Raw genomic sequence first — 15,182 nt, 5'->3', positions numbered from 1 at the left:
ACGATAGAGGGTTTGTCAGTCTGATAGCATTGGGACACAGACTTCACTAACGCCCTTTGTTTAAAAACCTGAACTTTCTTGAGAATGTAATTTAAAAGTAGTTCTGGGATTTACATACCAAATAACAGAGACCAGCACAGCCCATTACAAAAGATGGAAGTTTTAATCTAAGATTGCTTACTATATCACATCTCCACAAACAGGACTGCTTTGGCTAGAAATTGTGAGCGTGATCTTAACTTCCACAATCACTAAATGAAGGAACTGCGCTCCAAAAGCTAGAGCTTCCAAATAAACCTGTTGGACTATAACCTGTTGTGATTTTCAACTTTGTCCACCCCAGTCCAACACTGGCACCTCCAAGTCATGGTATATATTTTGTACATCAAAGTTACTTCACATTTTCATTTCAGTTTAACATAAAAACAAAGGAATAATTAACAATACCAAATACAATTTTGAACAAAAATTTTCATGCTATTGCTGCAACATCTGAACATTACAAGCACAAAATAAATATAATTTACTTTAAATTGACCATTTATAATTCTGGGCATGGAAATTACAAAAAATTACTGCAATTTCTATCCACTTCAAATCTTGCCCACTGAAACCTTTCACAGAGAAGTGCTCAAGTGGCATTGCTATCTCAGTTTCTCAAGGCACTCACTTGAACCTATATCCCATTCCCTTGGGTGTATAACAACCTAGCATTGTCATGAAAACTGTTGACAAGATGGGTTGTGTAGTTTGCTGACCCAATATTTACCCAGCAGAGGCTGAATGCCAGCCCTCTAACACCACCTCCTACTTCCCCACTCGGGACTATGAGTTGCTGTTTAGTGATGGAGTCATCATTTTAAAGATTTTTTGACCTTTGGGTCTTTGTGCCACAGCCTCCAATCTAGTTTCCAAGCCCAGACCTCATCACCTCCCCAAGCACCACTAACAGGACTGCACTACACAGACCTATTGTTTCTGCTATTCTTCCCCCTATTTTGACTGTCTTTTCATTCTTCTCCGTCTAGCTTTTGCCTACTTTCTTATTTATGTAAGGTTCTACTGACGCCCTCTGCTACTCGAACGGTTTTCCGGCTCTAACTGTCACTTTCTCATCATGAGATCAAAATCATTGACACTATCATTGCCCAATAAGATAGTCTGACAGTCCTTTGCTTCTTTCAAGTATTCAGGTCCATCCAGTCACCACCAACAACCAACACTGCCTCAGTGAACTTGCCCTCACTTTGAACAAACTCTAACTCCAAGTACTTCCTCCATTGTTGGAGAACCTGCATGGGTCCCAGGCAAAGCTGCATTTTTAACTGATGATGTGGTATACTTTCTGTTCCAGCACAATTATGTCCAGTCATCATTTTTTTCAATTACCATCTCCTTTAACCTCGTACAACCACTCCTTTCAGCATTTAGTCTCGCTTGCCTCTCACAGATCTCTAACTCTGGCATCCATTGCCCAATTCCCTGCCAGTGTCCAAGCACTGGTTCACGTCATCACTAACTGGCCCCTTTTGATGATGCAGATGAGTCTCTCACAAAAGATGCAGCTTGAGCTTTGATTTTTTTCTTCCCCAGCATTTTCCATTTGTCTGTCTGTCTGCCTATGCAGGTGAGAACTAAAACCAAATTGTTTGTTTGGCAGTTGTAGTCAATTAATAATTTTGTCTTTATTCAATAGAATTATTAAAACACAAACCCAAAATAAAAACAACAAAAGTTCCTTCCTTCAAAGGTGCAATTAAATTCTATGTAGAAAGAAAACTGAAAAGGTTTCAAAGTTGTTAGAAACTAGTCAGCCTACTTGCAGTTGCCAACTTAGCATGCTCCACTAAGATAGAATTTACACTGCTGGCTAAAACCTGAGCACATGGAATGATATTAGGGTGTAAATCAAGGCTAAGGAGTTAAAGTGGCAGCTTTTAGATAAGACTGTAAACAAGAGAACATAATTTCTCTTTATCTTCTATGGATGATATTAAAAATTAATTTGAATTACCTTGACAATTCTTTTCAGGAGATAAGCTGAAATTGAAGAGCTTTCACTAAACAAGTCATTCAAACTTCAATTCAAGATATTGTGTCAAGATGAGAGTTGGATGTGAGGCATCACTATAAATGCCTCGGTCTGTGACAGAGGAGTTGTTAGTCATTTTAATGTGGTACTTAACCTATAAATTATATAGTGATAAACTGTCACAGTAGACCTCAACATGAAACCACAGCAATCATCTTTCTGGAAATTTATACAATAAACTCCCATTCAAAAGGGGGACAAATTAGCAAAAGGTAATGGCAAATTACTGAAAACTGCAAAAGTACTTGGCAAAAATAATAGATGTTTCAAATATCCTGGGAATAAATTCAATATGGAAAGTATAGAGGATGCAATTAATTTGTTAACCATATTGAGGTGAAACTTATTACTCAGTACTCAGCAAAACCAAATACTAAGGGTAGTATTACACAGCAATACCAAATTCACGACTTAGGTTTAGGGGATGAAATATAGAAGGTGGAGTGCCATCATAGGCAGAGCATTTCAGTGACAGCAATCATGATTTTGAGCTTTAAAATGGTTATGAAAAACTAACAAGAGAACAGAGGTAAAATTTGTCAAATTGACTTTTACCCAATCAGGCACTGTATTTGGCACAGATTGAAAACAGCCTAATAAATAAGACAGATCAGTGAAAGGTATTCAGGGAAGAAATAAGGATGGCGCAGAACAAACATGTCATTAAGAATAAAAGGAGAAATCTTGATCATAATACTACTGCCCACTCCTCCGTTCTATCAGAGGACAAAGCAAAATAAAGCTTGTAGATGTCAAGAGCTCAATACTGCAGAAAGGAGTATACACATAGAGATGAAATTTTTAAAAATTCAGATGTAACAAGAGGGTATGAAAAGAATATTAAGCAAAATCAAGGGAAACCAAAGATTCTTCATCTGTGCAAAAAGAACAAACATAATTTGAGACCCAAAAGCTATCTTGACTGTGGAGGCCCAAAACATGGACCCGTTCTCAACGGATATTCTGGAACTATTTTCACAAAAAAGAGAGTAACATTTTTAGTTAAGAAGCATTGGAATGGAACAAACATAATGAGAAGGAACAATTAAGCAATTCAGTCTCCTGGAAGGTGGATAACAACAGGCCCAGGTGATGCACATCACAGGCCACAAAAAGAGATGAAGTAGCAATGGTCTGACTATCACTTTCTAATCCACTGGGGACAGCCTTAATGTCAAAAAACCAAAGAACTGCAAATATCATCACTGTTTAAAGAGGGAGGAGAAAACAGCCATAGTATCGACTGGTCAGTCAACCTAACTAAATGGAGGGCAAGTTATTGGAAAGAAATTAGAAAGGCATGGAATAATCAAGTATAGTCAGTATGGATTCTTCAAGCGAATGGTCTTGACAAAGTGGACATAGAATGGATGTTTAATCGTGCAGACAAACCCAGAAATAAAATTGAGAGGCAAACATACAGAAAAGGGAATTTTTTTTTTCAGAGCTTTGAGACACTTTGGAACACCACCATAGAATGCAGTAGAGGTGATGTCACTGAATACTTTTGAAAAGGTGCAGAGAGATTGGTTCCCTTGCCAACAAGAATCTAAGATTATTGGGGATAGATGGGAATGTGGAATTCAAACACAAAACAGCCATGAACTTAATGAATTGGAGAGTCAAGTCCAAAACACAAATGGCCAATTTCTTGTCCCAATTTGTTTAGTTATATGTTACAGATAGTCACTGTTGACTAACGATCAACTTTTGAAAGTAGGTCAATGAAGATTATGCACATGATGCCATCTCCATGGATTTCAGAAAGGACTTCCAAAAGGTTCCGCATTGACAGATTGAATGGAAAACTGAAACTTCATAGAATGAGTGAAAATGGCAGGTTGTATCCAAAATTGACTCAGTGCAGGAAAAAGAAAGTATAATTTTGACAGGTAGTTTTGTAACTAGAAGGCTTCTTTCAGAGTGGTACAGTATTAGTCCTCTGCTGTTTATGCCAAAGATCAATTCTTTAGACTTGCATGTAGTGGATGTGATTAAGAAGTTGGCGGATAGTACAAAAATTGACCTTGTCATTTATACCAAGAAAGTTAGACTGCTGAAAGCTATTAATAGATTGATCCTCTGTGCAAAAAGGTGACTTCATTCAGAAGTGGAGCGATGCATTTACAGTAGCAAATAAGGCAAGGAAGTAAACGACAAGTATAAGATTATTATGAAGAATATATAAAAACACCACAGGGACCTTGGAGATCACATTCACAGAGTACTGAAGATAGGGAGGCAGGTAGATGAGTTTGTTCAAAAAGGCATGAGATACATTCCTTGCAACAAAGTCACTCAGAGAAGTCATGTTAGAACTATAAAGAAACTAGTCAAATCTTTATGGCGCTAGGTACAATTCTGGTCATATTACTGGAAGGATGTGATTGTACTAAAAAGATGTTTGAGAAGATTACTCAAATTAAAATTGTCCAGTTCTACCAAAGATTGAATAGACTAAGGTGGTTTTCTTTGGAGGCCAAGGAAAGATTTAACAGACACATACAAAAATGTAGAGGGACCTGGATAGAATAGTAAAAATATGCCTGTTAGTAGAGAGATCAGTAACCAGGGTCTTTAAATTTAAAGAAACTGTTGAAGGATTAGAGGGGATCAAAGTAATATTTCAAAAAGTAGTGAGCATCTGAAACCCCCTGTCTGAAAAAGGTGGTAAAAGCAGGAACCCTATTCATAACTAAAAATACATAGAAATGTGCTCAAGCTGCAACTTACTGGGTTATGGATGGAGTGGAACAATAGAATTAAGACAGATTACTCTTTTTTATACTGGCAAAGTTAAGAATAGGCCAAATGGCCTCTTTGTGATCTAGGCATTTCCTTGTTTCATACAATGATGCTGCACAGCTCAGCCCATCATTATAAAAGTTCTTCAAAAAAGTGCTAATCTATTAGACCATAACCCAGTACATTCTTTCAAGATGAGATTTTGTTTGGGAAATGGCAGAGAATATCTGCTCAATTTTAATTTTAATATTGTTTCTTCCAACCATATCACTCAATATATTCCATCTAAGATTGCATACAGGAAACCAGTACCCTCCTCCATTTCAGCTACTGAACCAGTCAATAGCAGAGGCCTTGGATTAATTTATTCAGATTTATCCTGCCAATGAAGAAAGAAATAATCTCCAATAACAGAATTAAAAAAAATGGGAAGCCTAAATTTTGCTTGCCATTACTCCACTTGTTGAATATTCTAATGTAGCATCATAAGATAGAAGCTAACCATTTGGCTTGACAGTCAATTGCATCGCTTCTGCTGAATCACCCACTATTAACATTCTGGGAATCTTTACTCGACCAGCCATATGAATTCTGTGACTAAAAGAGCAGGTATTAGGTTGGGAATACTGCAAGAAGTAACTCTCAACTTGATGTCCAAAACTTGTGTAGCATCTACAAGGCACAAATCAGGAGTGCTCTCAACTTGTCTGGATGAGTCAATGTGAGGCAATTTTTCAAGATCAAGGACAATTTGTTTCAATTCAATGTTATAGGTTCTACTAACCATGCCTCATGCAAGGCAGGTGATGCTCGATGGTTCAGACAGAGGGGTGTTGGAAATTTCCCCGCTCTCTGTGATGCCTCAATAATACCTCTGCAGGTTGCCCAAGTTTCTGATGAAGTGCGGGTATTACTGTTACCCAGCAAAACATCGCCTTAGTCTCAGGTTTGACATTGTCTGCAAGCAGTCTTTTTCTCACTTATCTGAAAACTCAACTGGAACACTGGGGAAGATGAAGAATTCTGACATCTATGACTTTTTCATAAAGATGCAGCCCAAGATACAGACTACATTCCACAGGCCTGGATGAGTGCAGCTCCAATAACATCCAAAAAGCTCAACAACATCCAGGTCAAAGTGGCTTGCTCGATTAGCACTCCATCCATTAAATTAATCATTCATTCATTTCACCATCATTGCATAGTGGCAGCAACACACACCACATCTAAGATGCACTTCAACAAATCGCGAAGCCTCCGGAAACAGCACCTTTCAAATCCTTGGCCACAACTACATTCAACGCCGAGGATAGCAGATACATGCAAACACTACCAAATTCCCTTTGAATGATAGGCAACAAGATGCTTGAGCTCAAGCTCGTCAATTGAATGTTGTTCCATAAAGTGAACACCCAATCTGCATTAGTCTTCTCAATGAGGAGGAGACCACATCATAAACAGTGAATACAGTCCATTTAATTGGAAGAAGAACAAGCAAATCACTGTTTCATTTGGAAAGATGTAAGGGTCTTGCAACAGAAAGAAGGGAGAACATAAAAGGACAGGTGTTGTGCTTTAAATGAATCTATTGAAATAAAGTACATGCAAATGGAGTGAACTACATCTTACATAAGCAAAGAGGGTAAGAGACTAGGCAAAACAGCAATGGAGCAGCACCTCAATTCACATTTCTGATCAGGTGACCCTTCTTCAGAACCAAAGTAATTCTGAAGCCCAGTTCTGAAGAAGAGTCACCTGATCCAAGATATTAACTGATTTCTCACTACATCTGCAGCCAAATCTGCTGAGTTTTTCCAGCAATTTCTGTTTCCAGCATCCACAGTTCTTTTGGTTTTTATTTAGCACCTCAATTCTTTGGCAAAGCAGTTGGGGATGTCGCTAAGCTGGCTGTTTGCTGCCTGGCATACTGGAAGGCCTTAAACCAATCTCCAGTTTAACAAGGAGGTTCACAGAGTTTTGAACATTTTTTTTCACGGACTTGGTCAGTTCGACTGAGCATACCAATCAAAAAAGTGATGCCGTGGATCTGGTATATGTACTTAAGCATGTGGGGCTGACACTAAATGAACGTTACAAAGAAAATAAATCTGTCTAAGTCAAATTTGAACAAAATATAGTTGAGTAGGTCTGAATTAGGGTACAATTTTCTGAGAGCTTTTCTTGTGATTTTCTTGAGGGATATGTTTAATTTTCATTCTCACTAATTTAATGATTGAGCAATGCAATCACATAGTAACAATACCTTGAGTATTTGTCATAGAGAAAGCGAGGACTGCAGATGCTGGAGATCAAAGTCAAAAAGTGTGGCGCTAGAAAAACATAGCAGTCCAGGTAGCATAAGCCCTTCACCAGCATCCTGATGAAGAGCTTATGCCTGAAATGTCGACTCTCCCGCTCTTTGGATCTGTCTGGCCTGCTATGCTTTTCTAGTGCCACACTTTTTCTATCTGTCAAAGACCAGACAGCATGAAAACAGACCCTTCAATCCATGCCAACCAGGTTTCTCAAACTAAACTAGTCCCAGTTGCCAGCGTTCGGCCCAGCTCTCTCTAAACCTTTCTTATTTACAAACCTATCCAAATGTCTTCTAAATATTGTAACTGTACCTACATCTACCACTTCCTCTGGCAGTTCTTTTCATAGACACATCACCCTCTGTGGGAAAAGGTTTGCCCTCAGGACCCTTTTAAATCTTTCCCTTCTCACCTTAAAAATATGCCCTATAGTTTTGAATTCGCCTACACTAGGCAAAAGACCTGTACTGTTCATCTTCTCTCTCCCCTCATGATTTTAAGCCTCTGTAAGATCATCCCTCAATTCCAGGAATAGAAGTCCCAATCCATCCAGTCTCTCCTTATAACCCAAAACCTCTAGTTCCAGTAACATTCTTGTAAATCTTTTCTGCACCCTTTTCAATTTAATAATATAATTTCTTTGGCAGGGTGACCAGAACTGTACACAGTACTCCAAATGTGGCCCCAATGTCCTGTAGGGCTGTAATGATTTTTGGACTGAAAAAAATTCAATACCCTTGATAACCATCAACCCTCCTTTAAAATTGAAAATCACACCACAGATGGAAAACATCAATTTTCTCAACACCACAGTATTTAAATTGGCACAAGAATGCAGATATAAGCAATAAAAACTTGACTATTCTCCTGACAAAAAGCCATCACATTGAACTCACTCGCCACAGATGAGAGGAGTCACGTCAAATGCCTATTTGTCACACATACACAAAGCTGGAATATTTTAATCAAGAAATTACTTCCCCATTCACAGCTTCACAAATCTCAGATTTAAATTGACCATGTTATACTTTGTTCAATGTATATTAGCTCCTGAACATGCAGCTACAAGTTAGAGATTCCCCATTCATTTTTAAGTAAAGACAAAGTTGCCATAGTATTACCAGACCATTGGGCTGCTCTCATTACAGAGATACGACTAGTGGTGATTTTTAACCTGAGGGTCACCGCTCCTAACGTGATGAGCGAGGTCAAAAATGCAGGATCTTTATGGTACGATAATTGAATGCTTTTGTAGACAATTTAAAAACATCTCCAGTCCCCTCACAGCCTCCCTTCAAGCACCCGAATCCCTTCGAAAGCTTCAACTGGCCCCTGGCTCTTTCACAAGCTCCACTTCACTTCCAGTTGTTCACTTAAGTCTGCTCTTTTTTGCCCCCATTTCCTCCAAAAAAAAAGTACATTTGGTCCACTCAGCCATCTGCATCCAATCACAGATTATTTTTCTTCTGGGTTTCTTTTCCAGGGATCTGTACTGGGACCTCTGTTGTTTGTGATATACGTAAGTGACTTGGATAAAAATGTATATGGGTAGGTTAGTAAGTTTACAGATGATACACAGATCGTGGAATTGTAGAAGGTTGTCAAAGGATACAGTGGGATGTAGATCAGTTGCAGATATGGCTGCAGAAATGGCAGATGGAGTTTAATCCAGTCAAGTCTGAGGTATTGAACTTTGAGAGATCAAATGTTAAGGAACAGTATACAGTTAATGGCAGGACCCTGAACAGCACTGATGTACAGAAGGATCCTGGAGTTCAAGTCCATTGCTCCCTGCAAGTGCCACTCAAGTAGACAGGGTGATAAAGGAATGCTTGCCTTTATTGGTCGAGGAATTCAGTACTAGAGTCAGGATGTTATGTCGCAGCTTTATAACACTCTGAATAGGCCACACAAGAATATTCCATTCAATTCTGTTCACATTATAGGAAAGTATGGAGGCTTTGGAGAGGGTGCAGAAGTGGCTTACTAGGATGTTGTCTGGATTAGAGGGTATCACCTGTAAGAACAGGCTACAAAAACAAGGGATGTTTTCTCTGGAGCAGCAAAGACTGAGGGGAGATTTGAAAGAAGTCTATAAAATTGAGGTGCATAGATAGGGTGATGGTCAGGATCTTTTTCATCAGAACTGAAATGCCTAAAACAAGGGAGCATGCATTTAAGGTGAAATGGGTGACGTTCAAAGGAGATGTGAGGGGTAAGTTTATTTTTGCAATGAGTGTGGTAGGAATCTGGAATATGGTGCCAAGGACAGTGATGGAAGCAGCCACAATAGCAGCATTTAAGGGACTTTTAGATAAATACATGAATATGTAAGGAATGGAGGGACATTGACCAAGGACAGGCAGAAGGGATTAGTTTAATTTGCCATCATAGTGATGTACAGCAGAGAAACATAGCCCTCGGTCCAACTCACCCATGCCGACCAGATATCCTTACCTAACTGAGTCCCATTTACCAGCAGTTGGCCCATATCCTATTCATGTACCATCCAGATGTCTTTTAAATGTTGCAATTGTATCAGCCTCTATCACTTCCTCTGGCAGCTCATTCCATACACACACCACCCTCTGCATGAAAACGTTGCCCCCTAGGTCCCTTTTAAATTTTGCCCCTCTCACCCTAAACCTATGCCCTCTAGTTCTGAATTCCACCACCCCAGGCATCACAACATCGTGGGCTGACAGGCCCCTTCCCACGCAGTACAGTTCAATGTTCACCTGATGACTGGAGGAAGAACGCCTCATCTTCAGCCTTGGGACCCTTCAACCATACAGCATCAATGTCAACTTCACAGCTTTCCTCATCTCTCCTCCCCACCTCATCCCAGGTCCAACCCTCCAACTCAGCACCGCCCTCTTGAACTGTCCTGCTTGCCCAACTTCATTCCCACCCATCACAGCCACCCCGCAACTACTTATTGCCATCTCAGCTACCTTCCCCTACCCCCACTCTATTTATGTCTCGGACCCCTTCCCCCGCCACCCCCCTCCACATTCCTGATGAAGGGCTTATGCCGAAAACGTTGACTATCCTGCTTCTCGAATGCTGCCTGACCTGCTGTGCTTTTCCAACGCCACACTTTTTGACTCTGATTCCCAGCATCGGCAGTCCTCACTTTCTTCTATGTTCTATGCTTATTACTGATAGGTGTACTAATGAAGCAGCCTGTGACTAGAATCTGTACAAGATTGTTTTCTGAATTAATACATTGAAAAACCAACTGGAAGACAGGTCATCTAGGCTTGGTATTGTGTAATGAGAAAGAAATAATTGGCAATATAGCTGTGTGGCGCCTCTCAGGGGAAAAGTGACCATAATATGATATAATTCTTCATTAAGAATTAGAGTGGCATAGTTAATACTGACACTATGGCCCTGAATGTAAATAGAAGGAAACGTGATGATAGGATGCACGAGCTGGCTCTGATCTATTTGGGAGCACTACTTAAAGCAATAATGGTGGATAGGCAATGGCAAACATTTAAAGTGTGTATGGAGGAATTGTAACAATCATTCATTCCTGTTTGGTACAAAAATAAAATGGAAGAGGTGGTTGGCCATGACTAACAAGGGAAATTATGAATAGTATTAGATTCAAGGAAGGAGCATACAAATTAGCCAGAACGGCAGCAGACCTGAAGATTGGCAGCAGTTTAGATTTTACCAAAGGAAGACAAAGCATTGATTAAGAGAAGAAAAATACGGTCCAAGAGTCAGCTTGTGGTGAACACACCAAAGTGATTGTGAAAGCTTCTATGTGAAGAGAAAAAGACGTGAAGACAATTGCAGAACCCTTACAATCAGAAACAGGGGTAGACATAATGGGGAACAAAGAAAAGACAGACCAATTAAACAAAAACAAAAACTGAAGCAGCTCACAGGTCTGACACCATTTGTTAAGAGAAAGCATAGTTAACATTTTCAGCCCGTAGCCCTCCTCCATAACAATCAAATACATATTTTGGCTCACAAAGGACAGAAATACTATCCCATTCATCTGGGGAACACAGGATCCAAAGAGAGAACTAAAAACAAGCACGAGAGCAAGAACTGAAGGAAATAAATATCCGTTTGGAAATTATATTGGATGAACTGATGGGGTTAAAAGCCAACAAATCCCAAGTGCCCAACTGTTTATACTGCAGAGTACTCAAGGCCCTAGAAATAGGTGGTGATCATCTTTTCAAGATTCTAGGACTCCAGAACAGTTCTTACGGATTGGAGGATAGCTACTGTAACACCATTTTTTTTTTAAAAAAGAAAAAAAGAGCTAGAGAGAAAACAGTAAATTTTAGGCCCTCATTTCTCTCTCTCTACTGTCTTCAGTATAGGTTCACACACCCCTGCCACTTTTGTTTAAACTTCGTCAACCACATGAGCAAATACTCTCCTAGAACATCAGTTACAGTCTTGCCCAGGTGCAACCTATCCAGCTTGTATTGTTCCAACCCCTCCAGAACTGATCCCAATGCCCCAGCAATCTGAAAACAGCTCCCCACCGACCCCCAACCATTTCTCCAGCCACACATTCATCTGATCATGTGTACCAAAGCTTAGATTTCAGAAACATAACTGGCTAATTTTCTACCAGCTCTTAATTTTGCCATGCAAATACTTCTGGTTAAAATAGATAGGATTCTAAGCAGAAATTAAACATGTGGAAATTTTAAATTAGCATTTCCCTAGCAAGTATCGAGTAATAAATTGTTTTTCGTTCTTCTCAATTAGATCGTCAAGTACATTGAAAAACAATCTAAGACTGCTGGCTTTTGTTTGGTGTTCTGACACTTCACCACATTAATTGCGTCACTGCTGCACATGCTAATCTAACTCATCAATAACCTCCTTAATGTTAAATGTTCAACGTGATCACAATTACATTTAAGTGTATAATTCTCCTCCTTCATAATTAAGATCTGATTCAATGAAAGCATCATATACAAACCATTTGTTTCATACAGACTGACATAATTCAGATTTCTGAGATCTTATATTAAAATACAGCTGCAAACATACATTCTAAAGGACAACTCATCTTTAAATAAAGACTAATTCCTAAACAACATAATAACAATGATACAAATGGATTTGTAAAAAAATTACAAGAAATTTTTTAAAAATATTTGAGCAGAAAGTCTAGTATTACATTATGTCAGCTACATATTTAGGAATGTTTTAAACTGTAAAATATTTGTTTCCAACTAGTAGCTGCAAAGACAACAAAATGTGGTCTTAAAGTTAACAGCATGGTGCACAAAAAGTAGCCCTGAGTTAACAGCATGGTGCCGAGGAAAACAGTCTAACATGGTTTAGCATAACTGAAGTTGTATCGGAAGCATGACAAAAGAAGGGAAGGGAAGGAGAATCCTGCAGAATATCATAAGATTCAAACATGGGCCTGAATATAAACTGGATTTAGATAGTCATGGCACAATTAAAAATGCTACAAATAATGAGGTCAGGCAGCATCAGAAAGAAATAGTTTTAACAGTTTGGTCTGTTGACATTCATCAGAACGGGAAAAGACTTGCAATATAAAAGTTTTAACAAACTTGTTAATTGGGCACCTGTTAGGAAAAGGGGAGCATTGGAAAAAGAAGAAAAGGAAGATTTGTGATAGGGTCAAAAAGAACAAAGTGTGAAAGAACAGACTCAGAGGACAGAAACTCATCCATGCCAACCAGGTTTCTCAAACTAAACTAGCCTCGCTTGCCTATGATTGGCACATATCCCTCTAAACCTTTCCTAATCATGTACCTATACAAATGTCTACTAAATGTTACAATTATACCTGCATCTACCACTTCTGCTGGCTTTATTCCATAAACGCACCATCCTGTGCGAAAAAGTACCATCAGGTCCCTTTCCCTCTTCTCACCTTAAAAAATATACTCCCTAGTTTTGAAACACCCTACTCTAGGGAAAAGACCTTTTCTATTCACCTTATCTATGCCACTTGAGAGTTTATAAGTCTAAGGCCACCCCCCAATCCCCCTCACTCCAGGGAGAAAAGTTCCAGCTTATCCAGCCTTTCCTTATAACTCAAACCCTCCAGTCCCAGCAACATCCTGGTAAATCTTTTCTGAACCCTCTCAAATTTAATAATATGCTTACAATAGCAAGGTGACCGGAACTATACACAGCAATCCAGGCAGAAGAGATGGTGATATGAGGCCGCAAGGACTTACACATGAAGAAACAAAAGGTTTTTCTAGAATACACCAAAACTTGCAAAGAAAAGGGAAACAAAAGGGTAGCACAAGTTAAGTGTTTTTTAAAAATCCAACAGGACTGCATTGGTTAAAATTTTCAGGATCTGGGCTTTGTTAGCTATGTCAGCATTTGTTACCCATCGCTAACCGACAGTGAGAAGGTGGTGATTAGCCATCTTCTTCAACCATTGCAGTCCATGTGGTGCAGGAAAGAAGACCACAAGAACTAGGAGCATTAGTAGGCAATTCAGCCCCTCGAGCCAGCTTAGCCATTCAATACAGTCATGTCTAATCTCAACTCAGCCTCAACTCTTGCTGACTCCATATCATACTCATTTAAAATCTGTTTATCTCTTCCTTAAATGCACTGTGTTTCAGCATCCAATGCATTTTGGGGTAGCGAATTCCACAGATTCATGATCCTTTGCAAGAAGAATTTTCCTGTCTTGGTTTTAAATCTGCTATCCCTTATCCCAACATTGTGACCTCTATGCTAGATTGCCTCACATGGGGAAAGATCCTGTCTTTGTCTACTTTGTCAATTCTCTTCAGTAACTTTCACACCTCAACTAGATTACCTCATCCTTCTAATCTCCAGGAGTGTAAAGGCCTAAACTGTTCAACCTCCTACAATACTCCTCAGTTCTGGAAATCAGATGTTACAGCTTTAGATTAGATTACTTACAGTGTGGAAAGAGGCCCTTCGGCCCAACAAGTTCACACCGAACCGCCGAAGCGCTACCCACCCATTCCCCTACATTTACTCCTTTACCTAACACTACAGGCAATTTAGCATGGCCAATGCACCTGACCTGCACATCTTTGGACTGTGGGAGGAAACCGGAGCACCCAGAGGAAACCCACGCAGACACGGGGAGAACGTGCAAACTCCACACAGTCAGTCGCCTGAGTCGGGAATTGAACCCAGGTCTCTGGCGCTGAGAGGCAGCAGTGCTAACCACTGTGCCACCATGCCGCCCACTAAGCCATAAAGAAAGAATTTAAAATTTCGTTGGAGTAAAAAGGAATGTAATGGAGCAACCAAAATGATTAACTAGAGCACAATAGCATCTTCCAATATTGTGGTGAATCATTAAAACAGGGCCAAGATTCAGGATCATGAAAAGTTAGGAGGGTGCACTTTCAGTGCCTAATAATAGAAGTAGCAGTCAAGCTATTAACCTCTGTACAGAAAGCATAACATTTTAAACGAATTGGATAAATGAAAATAAGGGAATCATAACTGAGCTCGTTTAGGCTTAATGGGTCGAATTGCATCTTCTGCGACTCAATAGTGACAACTGACTTGGTTGAAACAAACTCAGTATAATAAATAGCATGGTCCTTTGTCATCTCATTGACTGCTGCACACTACAACCAACAACTAGAACGTTACATTCTTACAATGACAGCAATCAATTGAACCCGTCTTCGTGCCTAACATTTCTGACAGTCAGCCATTTTCCCAAAATATTGAAAACACGGAGGCCCGAGCATCAACAAAGGAGGGGGGGGGGGCGGCAGCGAGCACGGCCCTACCGCAGCAGTCAGCACCGGTAACCCACCTCGAAAAGTTCCGCTGTAGCAGCCATTCCGTCCGAAATCAGGAGCCGCTCGCTATCGCCTAGCCCAGCTACCTACATACTGAATAGGAATGCAATACCGACCCAGAGGAGGATGCTGCTGAGTTGGAATGAGAACCGAGAGGCGTTAGACTCCGCTAGCGCTGTCAACCGCTCCCTGATCTACACTCCCGATACCTGCGCCATCTTGCTACCACCGGAAACTGCGCCGTGA

General features: G+C 39.9%; 1 protein-coding gene across 1 annotated transcript in view; it reads right to left on the bottom strand.

The window, feature by feature from the left end:
* Positions 1–15,161, bottom strand: part of exoc5 (exocyst complex component 5) — an 81,828-nt gene extending 66,667 nt beyond the window's left edge. Inside the window, exon 1 of the mRNA XM_060829126.1 lies at positions 14,951–15,161. Coding sequence (XP_060685109.1) covers positions 14,951–14,977 — 27 coding nt within the window. The 5' untranslated portion in view covers positions 14,978–15,161. The remainder of the gene's footprint in view (positions 1–14,950) is intronic.
* Between the last annotated feature and the right edge of the window lie 21 nt (positions 15,162–15,182).

Source organism: Hemiscyllium ocellatum, chromosome 8 (genome assembly GCF_020745735.1).
Source record: "Hemiscyllium ocellatum isolate sHemOce1 chromosome 8, sHemOce1.pat.X.cur, whole genome shotgun sequence".
NCBI lineage: Eukaryota > Metazoa > Chordata > Chondrichthyes > Orectolobiformes > Hemiscylliidae > Hemiscyllium > Hemiscyllium ocellatum.
This window is presented reverse-complemented; position numbering and strand designations above follow the sequence as displayed.